A 15,665-nucleotide genomic window follows, 5' to 3' on the forward strand; every position below is an offset into this window, starting at 1 on the left:
TTAGTTCTAAAATCATCCCCGTGGAACGGAACAGTAACCGTTTATACATTTTAAAAACCAATTACGGCTCGACAAAGTAAAATTTCAAAATTCTAAGAATACTTAGTTATGATAAATTTGATTTCGAAAATTTAAGTGTTTTTTGTTTTTCGAAAATCGGTCTAGTTCTTGTATAAGTGATCAAAAACGCGATTTTCGCATTCCGCTACATTTCACCTTAATTGATGAATAGAAGATATTTATCCACAGAGCTTTTCTATAGAAAAAAAAACTTACCAAAAAATGACATAACGTAATTCGACATGATAATTGCCTTTTTTCAAAGTCGTGGCTTCTTATCTCACTTTTAAAAAACGTCGGACAGTTACTTTCAAAAAACAGTCTGTAATATTACTAAAATTTTCTATTTGTGAACTTCGATGTCCATAAAAACCTTTTATTGTAAGAGTTTCCATGGTAACGAATATTTACTGAAATCTGATCTGAAATACAATGAACCTTATCATTGAAAATGTCAAGGACAAGGATATTTGAAAAGAACATATCTCGCCTGCAGACGATCGCAGACGAGTAATTCAACCACGGTATGAAAGCTCTTTTGAAGTAGTTCAATATGTACGTAGTCTCATCTGCACCTTCCTGCGCCTTTTGATAATAGACAAGTTAGAATTTTATTTAAAAAAAACATGGAAAATTTCTCTATTTCATTAAACTGAAATGATAGCAGCATAGTATGTTTGAGAAAGATATGTAGTTTTAAATGATGAAAAACTTTGTAGAACATGAAAAACTCATATAAATTGAAAATATATATGTTTTCTTACAAAAACTGGTTTTTGGACACCCTTTTCAGAAAAAACATTATATTTTGAATTACACTCAAATTACGGGAATAGTGCCTTCAGCGAACTTGTTTAAAATAACTTTCTGCACAACTTTGTCGAAGTAACTCAGCCCCTTTTTTGGCCCTGAGCTAAAATAAAATGTTTATCTTACTTTCAGGGGGATTAATCACATAAATAAAATTTGCCAAAAGATGGCGTCTATCATTCTGAGCAACTTTGCTGAAGATACTGTACCTCAAAAACCATGATCCTATGAGTTATCAATTAAGAGCGTGAAATTGCGCTTTTGAACCACTGTGCAGTGGACCGGATTCATAATTTAGGGGAACAAAAACATTTGTGGCTTAGCCTTATACTTTAGAGCTATGATGTCTTCAGAACAAATGATCAGTGAAAGATACGTCATATTTTGAAGTATATGGTATTAGGATGGTTCTAAATATTAGGGTGATTCAAAAATTATTTTCCGTATGTGTTGAGATAGAGGACTGCATCCTTCGGCAAAATTGTAGGAAAACTTATATCAAGCAAATTTGCCGAAAACACTATTGTAGTATCTCTAACGGATTTAGTTTTAAAGCTGTTTTAATAGAGCAACTTAGGGTGTTCCTAAAAAAATCAGATTTTTTGCTCTAGCTTTCTTAATTTTCACTTCTCGATTTTTGTGTCTTTGAATATCTTTTAGAGTTTGTTGAAACCAATTTTTTCATGACTAGCGCATTCAGGTAGCGTTTTCTGACCCGATGATATGAGCAAAACTAGTTCAAAAATAGATCATTTTTAAACTGCTATATCTAACATTGGAGCAAATGAAAAAAAAATCGGTATCTTTCATTTGATAGAAAATACTTTCGAGCATGTTTACAAAAAAAATGGCGGAGGAGATATTTTTTTAAATTTTTTAAATAGTGTTCAAACATTGGGTTTTTTCATTGAAAAATGCTCTTTCATGTAAGACATTTATTAGCTATATATATTAAAATTATGTATTGCTGTCTTCTAGCGTGTCAAAACTAATTCAGCTGCATAATCGGAAAGATGGAGTACACTCACGTTGGTTGTTACTCTATTCGATAATGCTATTACGGGATCAGACGTTAAATGAAATCATTTGAATACATCCTCTAGATTCACTAAACGATTGAATTTCTGCGCATGGAACTGCCTATACTTGCGAATAGATTTATTTCGACTCGCTTGCGCTTCCTTACTGTACATACCAATAGGAAGCAAAGCATGTTTCATAATTGCAGTCCCATGCACCAGAAGTTTATGCACGGTTGGCGACAGAGCATACCATCCATACAGCTCCACAAAACGAATTCTTGTTTGTTCAGCAAACTCCTGGAAAGCAGGTACCGAAATCTTCACATTGCTGTTTATCAACGTTAAGATTATAAAAAACCGTTCAAGTATATTTCCAATTTGGGTTAATTTGATCGACTTTCACGAACTTAAGTTCAAAAGAAAGTTTCTACAGTCCCATAGGTTGCCGTTCAATTTCATCCGGGTCCGACTTCCGGTTCCGAAACTATAAGGTGAAGTGTGTTGAACATTTCAAACCATCATTGTGCGACGATGCAATAACTGTTTACGAATTGAAAAGGTTACGTTAGTTTATATCCAAAGAAAGTCTTTAATTCTACTTAAGTTTGAGCAATAATTTTCTTGACAGAATCTTCTAGTGGTATTTCCGAAAATATAAGTAATATGAGAAAGCCATTCATTACACCATTAGGTGGATTAGATAAGGTTTTTGTTTTCCATCAAATCAAATGTTAATCCATTCTCAGATTCCATCACTACTACGTAACCTATCAAGATCTATAGGTCTTAGTTTTAGCTATTAACTTCGTTACGCGTATTTCACTGTCGGAGTCGCTCTGAAAGTCCTTCATGCCGTTCGGTCGTATTTGGTCATGATTTAGATGTTAGCGTTTTGATTGAATGCATTTACAAGACGCACAACTCTTGCACCATGACCCGGTTCTCCGACCACTGCGAATCAAAGAGCGGCTAGTTTCAAATGGTCTCTGTGGAAATGAGCGATGTATTGTTCGTGTATTGTCCGGAGGGTCGCTTAGCTCGAGTGTTTTACTTAAATATGGCAGTATTCCGCTATACTGAATTTTGAATTATATTTACACTACGCGTTTCGTTTTATGATATGAAACTGTTTGATTTCACATTCCTGTGTTGGGAAAAGTGAAACTGAATAAGGCTCGTATGATACTCTATGATATATTTGTCAAATTTATTCACCTCTTTGTACCGCATTCATAATGCTCTTAAGCCCGTGACGACTTTGAATTGACCCAGCGTCGTCAGAGCTTAAATGATGCTCCAGTCGAATCACTCAAACCGAGATCTTCTTCGTTTATGTGTTACTTCAAATGCACAAAAGCTATACGAAGGCGACTTCCTGCTGGCTGTTGTTTATGTTGTTTATGCAAAGTAGGTTTAATATGGAAACTAAGTCGGCTAATACATTAGACTATAAGCAGATTTAATATGTCGGCGTAATCACTTAACTCAAATTTTGATGCAATTCATGAGCTTGTCATCATCGTCTAAGTATTAAGCTTTAAATGCACGTGCACAGGTACAGAGTTAGTCAGTCTATGAAGGTTAGTTATGTTACTAATTTAGTAACGTCGATTACGTGGTCTTAATCTTATTCAGCTAACGCTATATTTCTCTAAAACACATATGTTGTAAACAAACGGATACAAGCTTGTGCCTGAATCAAACGGAGGAAATTTTTCGGGTGCACTGAAGTAAATCAGCAGCATAACTTCCATGTGGGTGATGTAAAATACGATACATAAGGTCTGAAGGGCCAAGGTACAACGAAACATTTGATGGTTTTTAGTACAGTTACCCAACATCAGTGCTTCTCTCGAAATCAACAGCTACGAATGTTTTCTTAAAAAGAAATGAGAAAAAAAAGAAATTAACCCGATCGCTGAGTAGCTTGTTATCATCGATCAATCAGCAAGCAACAGTGTTGTCACACACATACTCAGGCAGCCTAGCTTTCTGTAGCATAGTAACTAACTGATGTCATTTACATAGACGATTGTGATGATGGTGAACCAACACTTTTTTTATCAGTCAACCCAATTACAGTTCGTGGAAATAGCAACAACATAACTTTCTCCTTTGTGGCAAGAAAAATGATCAAAACTGAATATGTTTTACCGGAGCTGAGTAGCCGAGATTCCTGGTGAAAATTTCAAATGTCCGTTGAAAGAGTCTGTGAACTCAAACAAAAAAAATCTACGAACTTCAAGCTCTCTATGAAGTATGATGTACGAACAAAAAAAAACAAATTGCTTTTGAAATTTAAAGATCTACAGACAGATCTGCAGGCCTGTCATCTCTGCTAAGTTGGTACGCTTACGTTTCTTGTGTAAGAAATGAACGTGCTATCCTGAAGGAAGAAATGAAGAGGATGAAAATAACGCACAAACCGCTCGTAGATCCTTGAGCCTCGTTTCTGACAGAATGCGATGAGATTATACAACAAAGCGTGCATCATTTTCTAGAGCGGTACGTAAATGTGCCAAAGAGTTCTCTTGAGAGCGGCAAAAGTACGTCGCATGCGCGTGGTTGTCTTATGAGAATGAGAATAAATTTGTCTCAGCGCAAAATTTGGAGCGCGCGTGCATAAGGCCTGCTGCTAAGTAGGCGAAGACAAATAAATTTTCACGTTCGTCGCCCACGATGGCTTCAAATCTCCAACTGCATCCTACATCAGCTGACACCGTGTTTGAGCTCTGCAGTGAAGAAGAAATTTCGGAACCAGTTTCTTTTGGAAATTGATAGCCCTTCGAACGGATCTGCGAATGACAGGTCAAACCTTTCTGGCTACATGCTTTAACTAAACTTTCCATTTCATTCGTTTCGAAAGGCCGGCCACACTCGCATTGGAAACCTCCGACTCTAGGTAGATAATAATGATTTAGATAAGACTCTGTTGAATTCAGCTCTATTAAAATTAAAATGTTGAAAATAGTGCTGGTCACAAGAAGGGTGTTACGAACAAACTTCGCATTTGATGCATTGTACATTGAAAACCACTCACCTGTACCTATTTGTATAATGTTTAGGTTTAGCATCATATCCACTCTTTCCTTTCAACTCTAAAAATGGAACGAAAGCAAGAAGCGCTATCGTGTTTAGTCTTTGAAGACGTCTTGAGCTTGTTTTAAGTTTTTATCAGTATCTAACGTGAAAATAGATAGGAAAAATAATGACTTGTATTTATTTATTTTTTCGTTGGTGGTATTCAAGATTGAAATTGAAATCAAAATCAACGTTTCCGTCTTACATATGTGTGAAAATTTGGGATTATCGCAAGAAGTTATTTTTGAAAAAAATTAACACTAACCGATATACTAGATCTGAATTTTTTTTTGTCGGTTTATTTATTATTTGTTGATTTATTGATTTATTTTATTGATTTATTGATTTTTCTGTGTCGGTCACGTTTCGATGTATTTTTCTCGAATGTGAACGACTAACAGCTGGATGATGACGCAATCACTCATATATTCCAATATTTCATAAATCTGAATATTTCAGTGATAGAAACTATCAAAATGCTGTACGGGATTCATTTCCGACAATCATAACTACCAAATTCTAGGTTTTTATTACGATATTAGAATTCTTTACGAAATCGGAATATTTTTTCTCGAGCGCGATGCAGCAAAATGATAGTTAACGTTCGTTTGGTGCGCACAGCGAAAAGTGCACAAGGCTTATCAAATTAATCAAGATTATTTATTATTTATTATTCAAGCACTGAACTGATGCTTTTTACCTTCAATTCGCAAAGAAGCTATCGTAGTAGTTCTTTAGATTACATTTAGAGCCATTAGAACGGCTGATTTTGTACAGTGTTCCCATCGTTGTCCACTTTTCGTTTTCCCCAACCAGAATCTGGATGACGCAATCACTTTTCTTTGAAGCGAAACTCACGCTGCGAATGTCCAACAGCAGACATGCTCACAGTAGAACAAGTTGTTGTTTTTTTTTGGAGTTTAGGCTTGAGGAACGGAACTTCATATTCGCCATTGACTGAAGCACCAGTTAAATAATGCCGGGTGTAGTTTCACTGTCTTGACGTAGATGGCAGCCTGTGTACCCGATGTGTCTCCTTTCATGGATTGTCATAGCCTGAATCTAGCAAACGTGCAACAGGGTATATTTATAGATTCGGTGTATTTTATTGTTTCGTGTTTGGACCTATTTTTTCACTATTTAAACAATTTTTTCGTAGCAAACGTGGTGATACAACAATCTTACATCTTTTTCCATTCGTTTCGTGTAAGAATTTAAGAAAATACTCATTTATTTGTTGCGGGTGCGACCAGTTAATGTTGTTTCAAATAAAGAGATAGCTTTTTGGTCAATTTGTTTCTCGTCAAAACATTTATTTTTCGTTAAAGGCCAACATTTCGAAGGTTATACCTTCATCTTCAGGGCAAAACGACTACAAACATTTTTCGTCAAGTATGGTGAAACATTGATAATAGTTGGCCTGTAACGAAAAATAAATGTTTTGAGGAGAAATAAATTGACCAAAAACCCATCTCTTTATTTGAAAGAAAACACTCAGACAGGGAAAAAGGTATTAAGAAAACAAATCTGGAGTAATTGCGTTACACTTTCGTGTTGTGAAATTTTAAAAATGCAACCAGGTGAGCATAGTAAAGAAAGACGTAATCCTACGTCAAAACGCAAAATACAGCAGAACTAGAGATTTTTTTGTTGTTGCCAGATATCTTAAAAAATTCGAGATCCTGTATTATTTAAAAAAATATAGGTATCACGTTTGGAACTATGAAAAATTTGATATTGAAATTTTTTGCACGCGAATGTTTAAGAAATGCATGAAACCTCAAGATTTGGTGTAATGGCGATTTTTTTGGGTATTCAGCCAACCAGAGACCATTTTATGGAAACAGTAAATAAAAATTATATAATGATAGTACATGAGTAATGAGTAGTCAAGGGTGAATAAGGATGTGAATATATAGACCGGAAAGGTGAGACGTGACAGAGGGTCATTTAAATAAGTAAAAATCTTTTACTAACTTAACTTTTTACCTTCTACCAGAGGAGTCGGGCTTAGGTATCTGATCAAAGTAAATCACCCAAGTCTCTGGTATGTCGAAAAGTAGTGATAAAGGTCTTTTACCATTTACTATCCGAATAGTTAAGCTACTAAAAGATTTCTGCTTGCTTAAATGACCCTCTGTCACGTTTCACCTTTCCCGATCAGATGGTAATAACAGAATTGTAACAACTGGAGTAATTTATTTCAGAAATATTTTGTAACAAATTTTGAAATATTTTTGGCTGGTAATCTGTTAAAATAACAAAAATCATTACAAAAAAGCCTATAGCGGGAACAAAATTGTAACAGTTTTTGAAACATTAGTATCACAATTATTATTGAATTTGATATAACTACAGAAGTCCGAAAGCAGAAATTTATAACAATAGTTGTAAAAAATTAGATAGCAAATTTAACACAGAAAAACTATATCACAGCTAACTTTTAGCATCGTTTCAATCCTAAATTGATGAATGTTTATTTTTATTAAATGAATAATTTATTTAGTGATCTGAATTCTTTCTTCTGATCATTATATTCGATATAAAGCAACGGAAGAACTCATTTTTTTTCAATAAATGATTTTCATCATGAGTCTTGCAAATGAAAATAAAATATCATTACTGATTTTGTTATTATAATGTTATCATAAGAAGACCTTTCATTTGAATCTAAGTTTGTGGAAATCGGTCAAACCATCGCTGAGAAAAGTGAGTGAGATTTGTTTTGGTATATGTGACCACTATTTCCGGTACTTCCGGAAAAACCTTTCTCATTTGACCCATGTCAACACCAGCCAATCAGAACGCGTTCTGAGGAAGAGAAAATATTCCGAAAAGTGTTTAATATCGTAGTGAGTTCCACAACTTGGTCCTCCTGAAAGACAGGAATGAATCCGGATAGTTTCTTTCAACGAAATATGCAAATTAGAAATGAAATAATCGAAATTAAAATTCTATATGTTGCTATTTATTTAGGACCGCCCATTAGTGAAAAAGCTACAAACGAAATCAGGTAAAAACAAACCTCTCAGCAAAAATTGGATCAGTTTGGATTCTATCGCCACTGCGAGCAGATGTATTTTGTGTCATTTGCAAAGCTAGTTTCGGTTCCGACAAGAGCGATTACGTCACAGCTGCCAGTCATTTGCATTGGTGAAAAAGCAACGGTGGAGAGCATTACACAAAATCAGCCGTTCTAATGACTCTAAAAATGTTCTAAAGAACTATTAGGATTTGTTGTTCGCAAATCGAAGGGAAATATCCTCAGTTTAGTGCAGATCTAAAACAGTTTGGTTAGATTTGTGCACTTTTCGCTGTGTGAAATTCACAGTAATCGAGATCAAGTGAAGCCTTCTTTGTTTTTGCGAAAAATGTGGAAAAGAGGAATGCTTGCATAATTCATAAAATTGATCAACTAATTGATATTCGGAAGTGTTAAGGAACATGTCAGTTGTTTTCATATTCACGACATCCAGTTAAGTCTCTGACATTACCCACCCGCCTTTTTATTTATTAAATGAATAATTTATTTAGTGATCTGAATTCTTTCTTCTGATCATTATATTCGATATAAAGCAACGGATGAGCTAATTTTTTTTCAATTAATAACCTTCATCATGAGTCTTCCAAATGAAAATAAAATATCATAAATGATTTTGTTATTATATTGTTATCATAAGTTTTAACTTTCAACTGTTTAATAACACAAATTGTTATACATATCAACTGTTGATATACTTGTGTTATGATTTTGTTATGTGCATCTGATCGGGTTCCGTTCTATATATTCACATCCTTGCCCTCCCTTGAGTACTATGGTTCTATAATTTTCATTTCCTGTTTCTACAAAATGGTATCTAGTGAGCTGAATATAGCAAAAAGACAAAAGAAATATTGACTATTATACTAAGTCGTGAAAAAAACCTAAATTTAAAACATAAAAAACTGTACAAAGCACCCCATAAAAAAAGACTCCAGTTAATACACCTTTAAAGTTGTCGATCGATTTCCAAAAAGCTTCTGCATATCTACGATTCGACGAGGAAATATTTGACTTTTATAAAAACATTCTTCGGTGGAATTGGTAGCGATATCTGTGCAAATGGTTTGTCAAACTGTAGACGTGTGCAAGTTGATCTAAATTATTCACTTTGACTATTGCTGGAATTGCTCTTACATGTTCGAGTTCCAATTTTTCATTTCTCCTAAGTCTGTTTTCGATCTCTTTTACAACTGGGTACTGAAATCAAGCTATTTTTAATCATTCAGAAGGCTAGAAAATGGGTGCCGTAAGAGCTTGAACCGAGTAATTTCCAACTGCCACTGTTTTGACAGTAAGCATAGCGTACAGAATCATTGCATGGAAATGCTAGTACTACGATCCTACTGATATTAGGAACCCTTCCTGGTCGGGGTTCGAACATACGACAACTGGCTTGTAAGACTAGCACCCTGATGAGCCAATGAGATAAGCAAGTTATTATTACAGAATTTTGTAAATAATTTTACAATTCATATAATAGATCTGAATAGTCTACGTGTACGCTAAAAATCATACTGTCCGTATGGTAAAATTATCTTCTAATTACCGAACATCTGCAAACAGCTATTTTCGTGGAAACTGTCAAATAGATATTTTCAGTAAGTGTGTTTTTGATAACCTAACGAAAATGAAATCTTGAAGGGTTCTTCGAATGGATTGGGGTACCGATGCACATGTTTTCCAAACATTAGAACTACCGAAAGCTATTTTTTGCCTTTCTTATGTAGAAAGGTTATGCAATCACTATAAAAACCGACTTTTGAACCAAGATCCCACAAAAAAAGTTCCTGAATGTGCATGTGCAAAAAAATGAAAATAAGTGCATTTGCTTCTCTCAGAGACGGCGGAACCGATTCTTACAAACTTAAACTCAAATGAAAGGTACAATTGTCCTATACAAAGTTCCTGAATTTTATTTTGATCCGACTTCCGGTTCCGGAGTTACAGGGTGATTAATAAAAAAATCTCATTTCAGATTACTTTTTCACTTTTCTCAGAGATGGCGTGACCGATTTCAATAAACTTAAATTCAAATGAAAGGTATAATAGTCTCATACAAAATTTCCAAATTTCATCCGAATTCGACTTCCGGTTGCGGAATTAAATGGTGAAGTGTGTAAAAATTCGATACCGTCACTTGAAGCGGCGAAACAAAACACGTAACACAATTTCATAACTTGCCTCGACACTATTCCAATCGGTAGCCATTGTCAGTAGACGGCCAGACATTAATTTGACTTTCCTTGTTCTTGGATTTTTGATGAACGACCGAAGCTTGTAGCCATAGACTCAAAATCCCAGTCACTTTTCTCGAACCAACTTCGATTATACCGGTTCCCAGATTTCGGGTTCGGAAGTACCTCTTTTTGTTTCCTTCATAGGTTATACTAGGTTTGTTTTTCAAGAATGAAAGAACATAATTTTGAAGAATACAACTTATTTATATATGAGAATATGTGAAATATGAGAAAGGCATCATTACACCACTAGGTGGTTTAAAACAGGATTTTACTTATGGGCAAAAAATAATTTCATATCACTACATTCACATTTATCGTTCGAGGGTAACTTCTGGTGGACTCGACAGATTGTGCAGTATTCTGAAAGGCGCTCATAACTCCGGTCAACCGAGACATTAGGTCGCATTTTTTCTCAATTATTCCGACTGACACTGATTTTTTTCTATTTTTGTGGATGTACAAGTCAATAAAACCGTAGCCACTGGTTCTAATCTGCTTTACTCGTTTGTGTAAAAACTATCCATATCCGAAAAGCACAATCGTAAGTTGAAAATTTGTGTTGTTTTTTTAAATTTGAAAATCCATTCAAATCCAGAATATTATTACCAAATTACAAAACTGATAACCGATCGATCAGCGGTTGAAAATTCGGTTAAAAATTATCGAATTCTGTGAAATTTTCTAAGCGTGTATACCTTATGATCAAAAAAGAACCGGAATTTTTATTTTAAAATTCCCGCGCTTGTCCAATCGGTAATTTAGTTTTTGTTTGCCATCTACATATACAAAGAAGTTGAAAAATTTTCGTGTGGCGATTTTTATAATGGATGAAAATTTAGAACAACATGCGTGCATCAAATTTTGTGTTGCAAATAGATTTAAGTGCTCCGAAATGTTGAAAATGTTAGAAAAGGCCTTTGGTGAATCGTGTCTAGGAAAAAAAGATCACTTTCATATACTACATAACTAGCCTTCTATAAGACATAAACTGAACGTTCAAATTAATCATGGTTTTTACGATTCGCACAAAATCTTTCAACACAAAATTTTTAAGTCCTGAACTACAGTTATATTGATAGTAACACTCAGTATCTAAAATTTCATGAGCATAGAAGGTATCAAATAGTTACGACCGTTTTCACTTCACAGTATTTTCATCCGAAAATAGCACTGTAATTTTTTGCGCATTATTTTCAATCACTAATAGGCAGAACGTAGAGCCGCCTGTGCCATACTGTTCGAATATCTCACGTCAATACATACCGAGTAAATCCTGCTGGGGCAACCATTGAGCCATTCGAATGTTACTAGTGTCATTGAACTCCAACTCCCGGTCACACTTCCAGAGAACGTCATACTTCAACGATTTGAATGCATCAACAAAAAGTTTTAAATTTTCAGGATAAATGGAACTGCATCGGATCAGTGTTCCCAGGCTAAAGTAGATTACTCCATGCTGGGACTTATCCAAATATTTCTGAAGATCCGTTGGCAGTGGCTTTGGAGGTACGATATGCAGGAAGCCCAGTTGAATTGCCTGAGGTATAATGGGCCGGATAAAGCCCAACGCCGGTTCGGCATTCGTCATCAGAAAGTCGACGCGATTCATCAGCTCCTTCGATTTGGTCATGTTACTGCCAAAGTTCTGTTCAATGATTTTGTCGTATTTGGCAAACTCAAGCGGGATCAAAATATTGTCGATGAATATTTTGGCAACGACTGCCTGAAGCCGTTGGAAAAAGTTCAGATTGGTCGAGAATTTATGGTTGAAATCTGGATGCGTAACCACATTCATCACGTTTCCCACCGCCTGATGTGCCAACGAAATCGATTCCACGGAAGTGATTCCAATCATGGGTACATTGAATAACTCGGCGAACGCGTGAAACGGTGTCATCTGATAATATTCCATCAGTAACACATCGAACTGCTTTTCACTTGCATTCCTTATCAACTCTTGCACTTCTGGATGGGCAAGTTCAGCTTCGATAAGTCTTCTGGCAACCACTAACACCTTCAACGCAATGTCCATTGCAGTGCAACCTTCCTGCCTCATTACGGCCACGTCTGCTGTTTCGTCAACTATCTTATGGGCGTAGCTCCAGTTGATTTGTGTGATGTTCGGATTGTCCGTTTCGAACGGAATCGGGGTCATCATTGTCACGTGATGACCCCTTTCTAGCAGTCCTTTGATAAGCGCCCGGAAAACAATCTGATGGCTTGTTTCTGGAGCAGGAAATATCGCCAAAATTCTTGATCCGTGGCAAAAATTGCCAATATGGATAGCCACAATTGCTGTTAAACCGAGTATCCGAAGCATCGCCAAAGACATAGTGTCACCGATTTTTTCACCCGATCGTATCGATAATTCGATCGATTTATTTGTCACCGGACCGCATCCACTCACGCATAGAGAAGGAAACTCGAATCTTGTGATTCCAACAACCGTCGAAGCGAGAGTAAAAAGCACTACCTTCGTGCAATGCAGTTTTATAGGATCGCCCTTTGCGTTCCCGTGAACGTCACTGCATTTAAATTGATTAATTTCCCGTGTAGAACCAATATAAAAAACAAGCGATAGAAATGAGAGAAAAACAGAAAGGCTGTTTCTTTGATTTTATAGTTTTGGCTCTAAAAGCCGAAGCATCCGAAAATGATGTAACAGCCATGTAAAGTTTGATTGATTAATTAGCCCCTTTTTAAGCAGGAACACATTTAAACATAAGATGAAATTTACATAATACATTTATAGTGTCATCAAATTGGATATAGCTTCCCAGTTTACGATAATGCAATTTTCACTGGAAATTGGCAAGTGTGTTAATTTATCTTTTCACTGAAATCATGCCAAATATCTTTAGCCTGTTGCAATCCGAACGAGTATCAGCAAAGTTAGATAACATGATTTTTACCGGATGCTGAACCAAAGCAATATTATACGGTTTAAAGGTTGACATACTTTGTGACGGTCACAAATACAAATTTTTCATATTGAAAAACACGATCATTGCGAGGTAATTCTATCCTATAGTTTAATTTTTACACACGGTGGTGAAAATGAATTGCCGCGCCTAAAAAAATCGATAAGTTCGAGATCTTCATGGTTAATTCGTAAACGTGTTTACATAAGGAGTGTATCGAAAATAAGCTATCCACAAATTTTTCTTGAGTTAAACTTGAGCATAATGAAAACCGGATGAAATTTAAGTTATTCCTTCACGAATATTCGAAATTTTGATGGAACGCTCTTCATCAAGTTCCGGACAAGTGTTGCATCGCATTTTTTAGACGCTTGAACCCAATTTTATTTAACTCCTGCATGTTCCCAACTGCCTTACCCGTCTTCTTGAAGACCCTCTTCACGATTGCCCAGTAACGTTCGATGGGTCGAAGCTGAGGGCAATTTGGAGGATTGATATTTTTCTCAACGAAATTTATACCTTTTTCCGCAAGCCAATTGAGAGTGGTTTTGGCATAGTGACCCGACCCTAAGTACAGCCAAAACAAAGGGGGTGTAATATGCTTCTTATATAAAGGCAGCAATCTCTTCTGGAGACACTCAGATCGATAGATTTCTGCATTTATAGTTCCTATAGTGTAAAAAATGTTTGACTTCAAACCACAGGAACAAACATCGTTCCTGCTTTTTTGACCAAATCACGTACTGACATTGATTTGTTTTTCACGATAAGAGATACCACTTTCTGGTCCAGTTTCGGTTTGAAAGAACCGGGTGTTCTGCCTCTTCCTGGTAGCTCATCCAAAGAGTAGTGTTCCCCAAACTTATTAATGATGTTTTTAACACTGGCATGATGAATTCAAAACCTCTTCGCCAATTTCCGCATAGTAATACCCTTCTCACTTAGCCATGTGTCCAGACCCTCAATTTTCACTTCCTTTCCAATGCGCGACATTTTGAAAACGCAGAATTTCAACCGCACAAACAAGTAAACAAACGAAAGCTGGCAGCCAAACGCACAGAATGCTGTGATCTGAGCATAAAAAACCATCACAAATACATGCGTACCAGACAAATGTATGTGGATAGCTTATTTTCGATACACTCCTTACCATGCTTGGAAACAATCGAGAATGCCGAGATTACAAATGCAATTCCTTTGTGTATTTTTGGTGTTTCCTGTTTAGCTAAAGCGGTCAATTGAAAACGGCCTGCAGCTAGGAATAATGTTCAGATCAATGATGAATCGCCGTCTCGCAAAGTTTCCCGAATGCGTTCATCCATTAGTAAGGCAAAAATTTCCAAGCTGCAAAAATGAATATGAATTTTGCCAAACAAGAAATTCAATTCCCTGGACGGACGAATAAAAATGCACAGTGTTAAATCGAAAATGGCAGGTTTACGTCGAAACACGCAAGAGGCAATTTGATGGTATTTTCATGAATGAAGTATCCTGAAAAAAGTACATAATTTTACTGATTCTGATTGGTCTCGAAGTGAAATTTGTATCACAGTCAGTCAACAACCCAAAGTATACTGATAAGGAGACTAAGTCTTTCTGCGGTTTTGTCAGATCACAAAGTTCGCACTTCAACCCATTCTCAACAATTTGTAGATGATTTTCTTAGCCAGAGTTGATAAACTGGTGCTACCAATAAAAATAACAAATTTTTAAGTATCTGGATTGCACCTTGAAAATGCTTGATAAAAGAGCATCTAAGGGGTCTGGTGGAAAAATTAATTCCAAGAATGTTTTTCTATGCGAGACCATGTAAAAAGAACTATTCAAAATTGGTTGGTAAGAGTTTTCAATTGGCCAGTTAGTTAATGGCCAAAAGAACTCATTTCGACCATATTGGTTCCGGTAGTATCGGGAATAGTGATCAAAAACTCCAAAATGATAATTGCTTCGATCTTTTAGAGACGGTTCGAGACCGATTTTCACGAACCTAGATTCATATGAAACATTTTACCCATAGATTGCATTGAAAATTTGGATTCAATTTCCAGTTTCGGAAGTATGTGGAGAACAATTTCAGTTCGTATGTTTAGGTAAAACCCCTTTTTTAATCCATCTAGTGGTGAAATGATTGCCTTTCTCATATTACTTATATTGTCGTGAATACGACTTACTTTACTATAGGGTGCCTTTTCAAAATTTACCCTCTGAGAGAGTGATAAGTTTTTGATCGTGAATATCTCTTGTTGTATCTAACGAATCAACATAATTTTTGCTACACGCCATCGGAAATATGATCACAATTTTTTATGATAAAATTATCAGTTGCGTGACATAATCTCAAATAATTCAAAATTAAACTTTTCTGAAATGTTTGGTATAAACGATTATAAAAGGGGATAATCCATAAGGTGCGTTTACCTTGCTCGTATTTTTAAAGTTCATAGCTCAGTGATCTGTGAAAGGATTTATACAATCTAACTACCAATAG

The 15,665-nt window shown here is 35.7% G+C and overlaps 1 protein-coding gene across 4 annotated transcripts in view; it reads right to left on the bottom strand.

Moving 5' to 3' along the window:
• Positions 1 to 15,665, bottom strand: part of LOC131430780 (UDP-glucosyltransferase 2-like) — a 79,161-nt gene that overhangs the window by 4,589 nt on the left and 58,907 nt on the right. The window contains exon 1 of one of the 4 annotated variants that reach the window (XM_058595986.1): positions 11,520 to 12,746. The exons of the other annotated variants lie outside the window; for them this stretch is intronic. Within the exon in view, the coding sequence (XP_058451969.1) occupies positions 11,520 to 12,588 (1,069 nt within the window). The 5' untranslated portion in view covers positions 12,589 to 12,746. Of the gene's footprint in view, positions 1 to 11,519; positions 12,747 to 15,665 lie in introns of those variants that run through there. 4 annotated transcript variants of the gene reach the window in all.

Source organism: Malaya genurostris, chromosome 2 (genome assembly GCF_030247185.1).
Source record: "Malaya genurostris strain Urasoe2022 chromosome 2, Malgen_1.1, whole genome shotgun sequence".
NCBI lineage: Eukaryota > Metazoa > Arthropoda > Insecta > Diptera > Culicidae > Malaya > Malaya genurostris.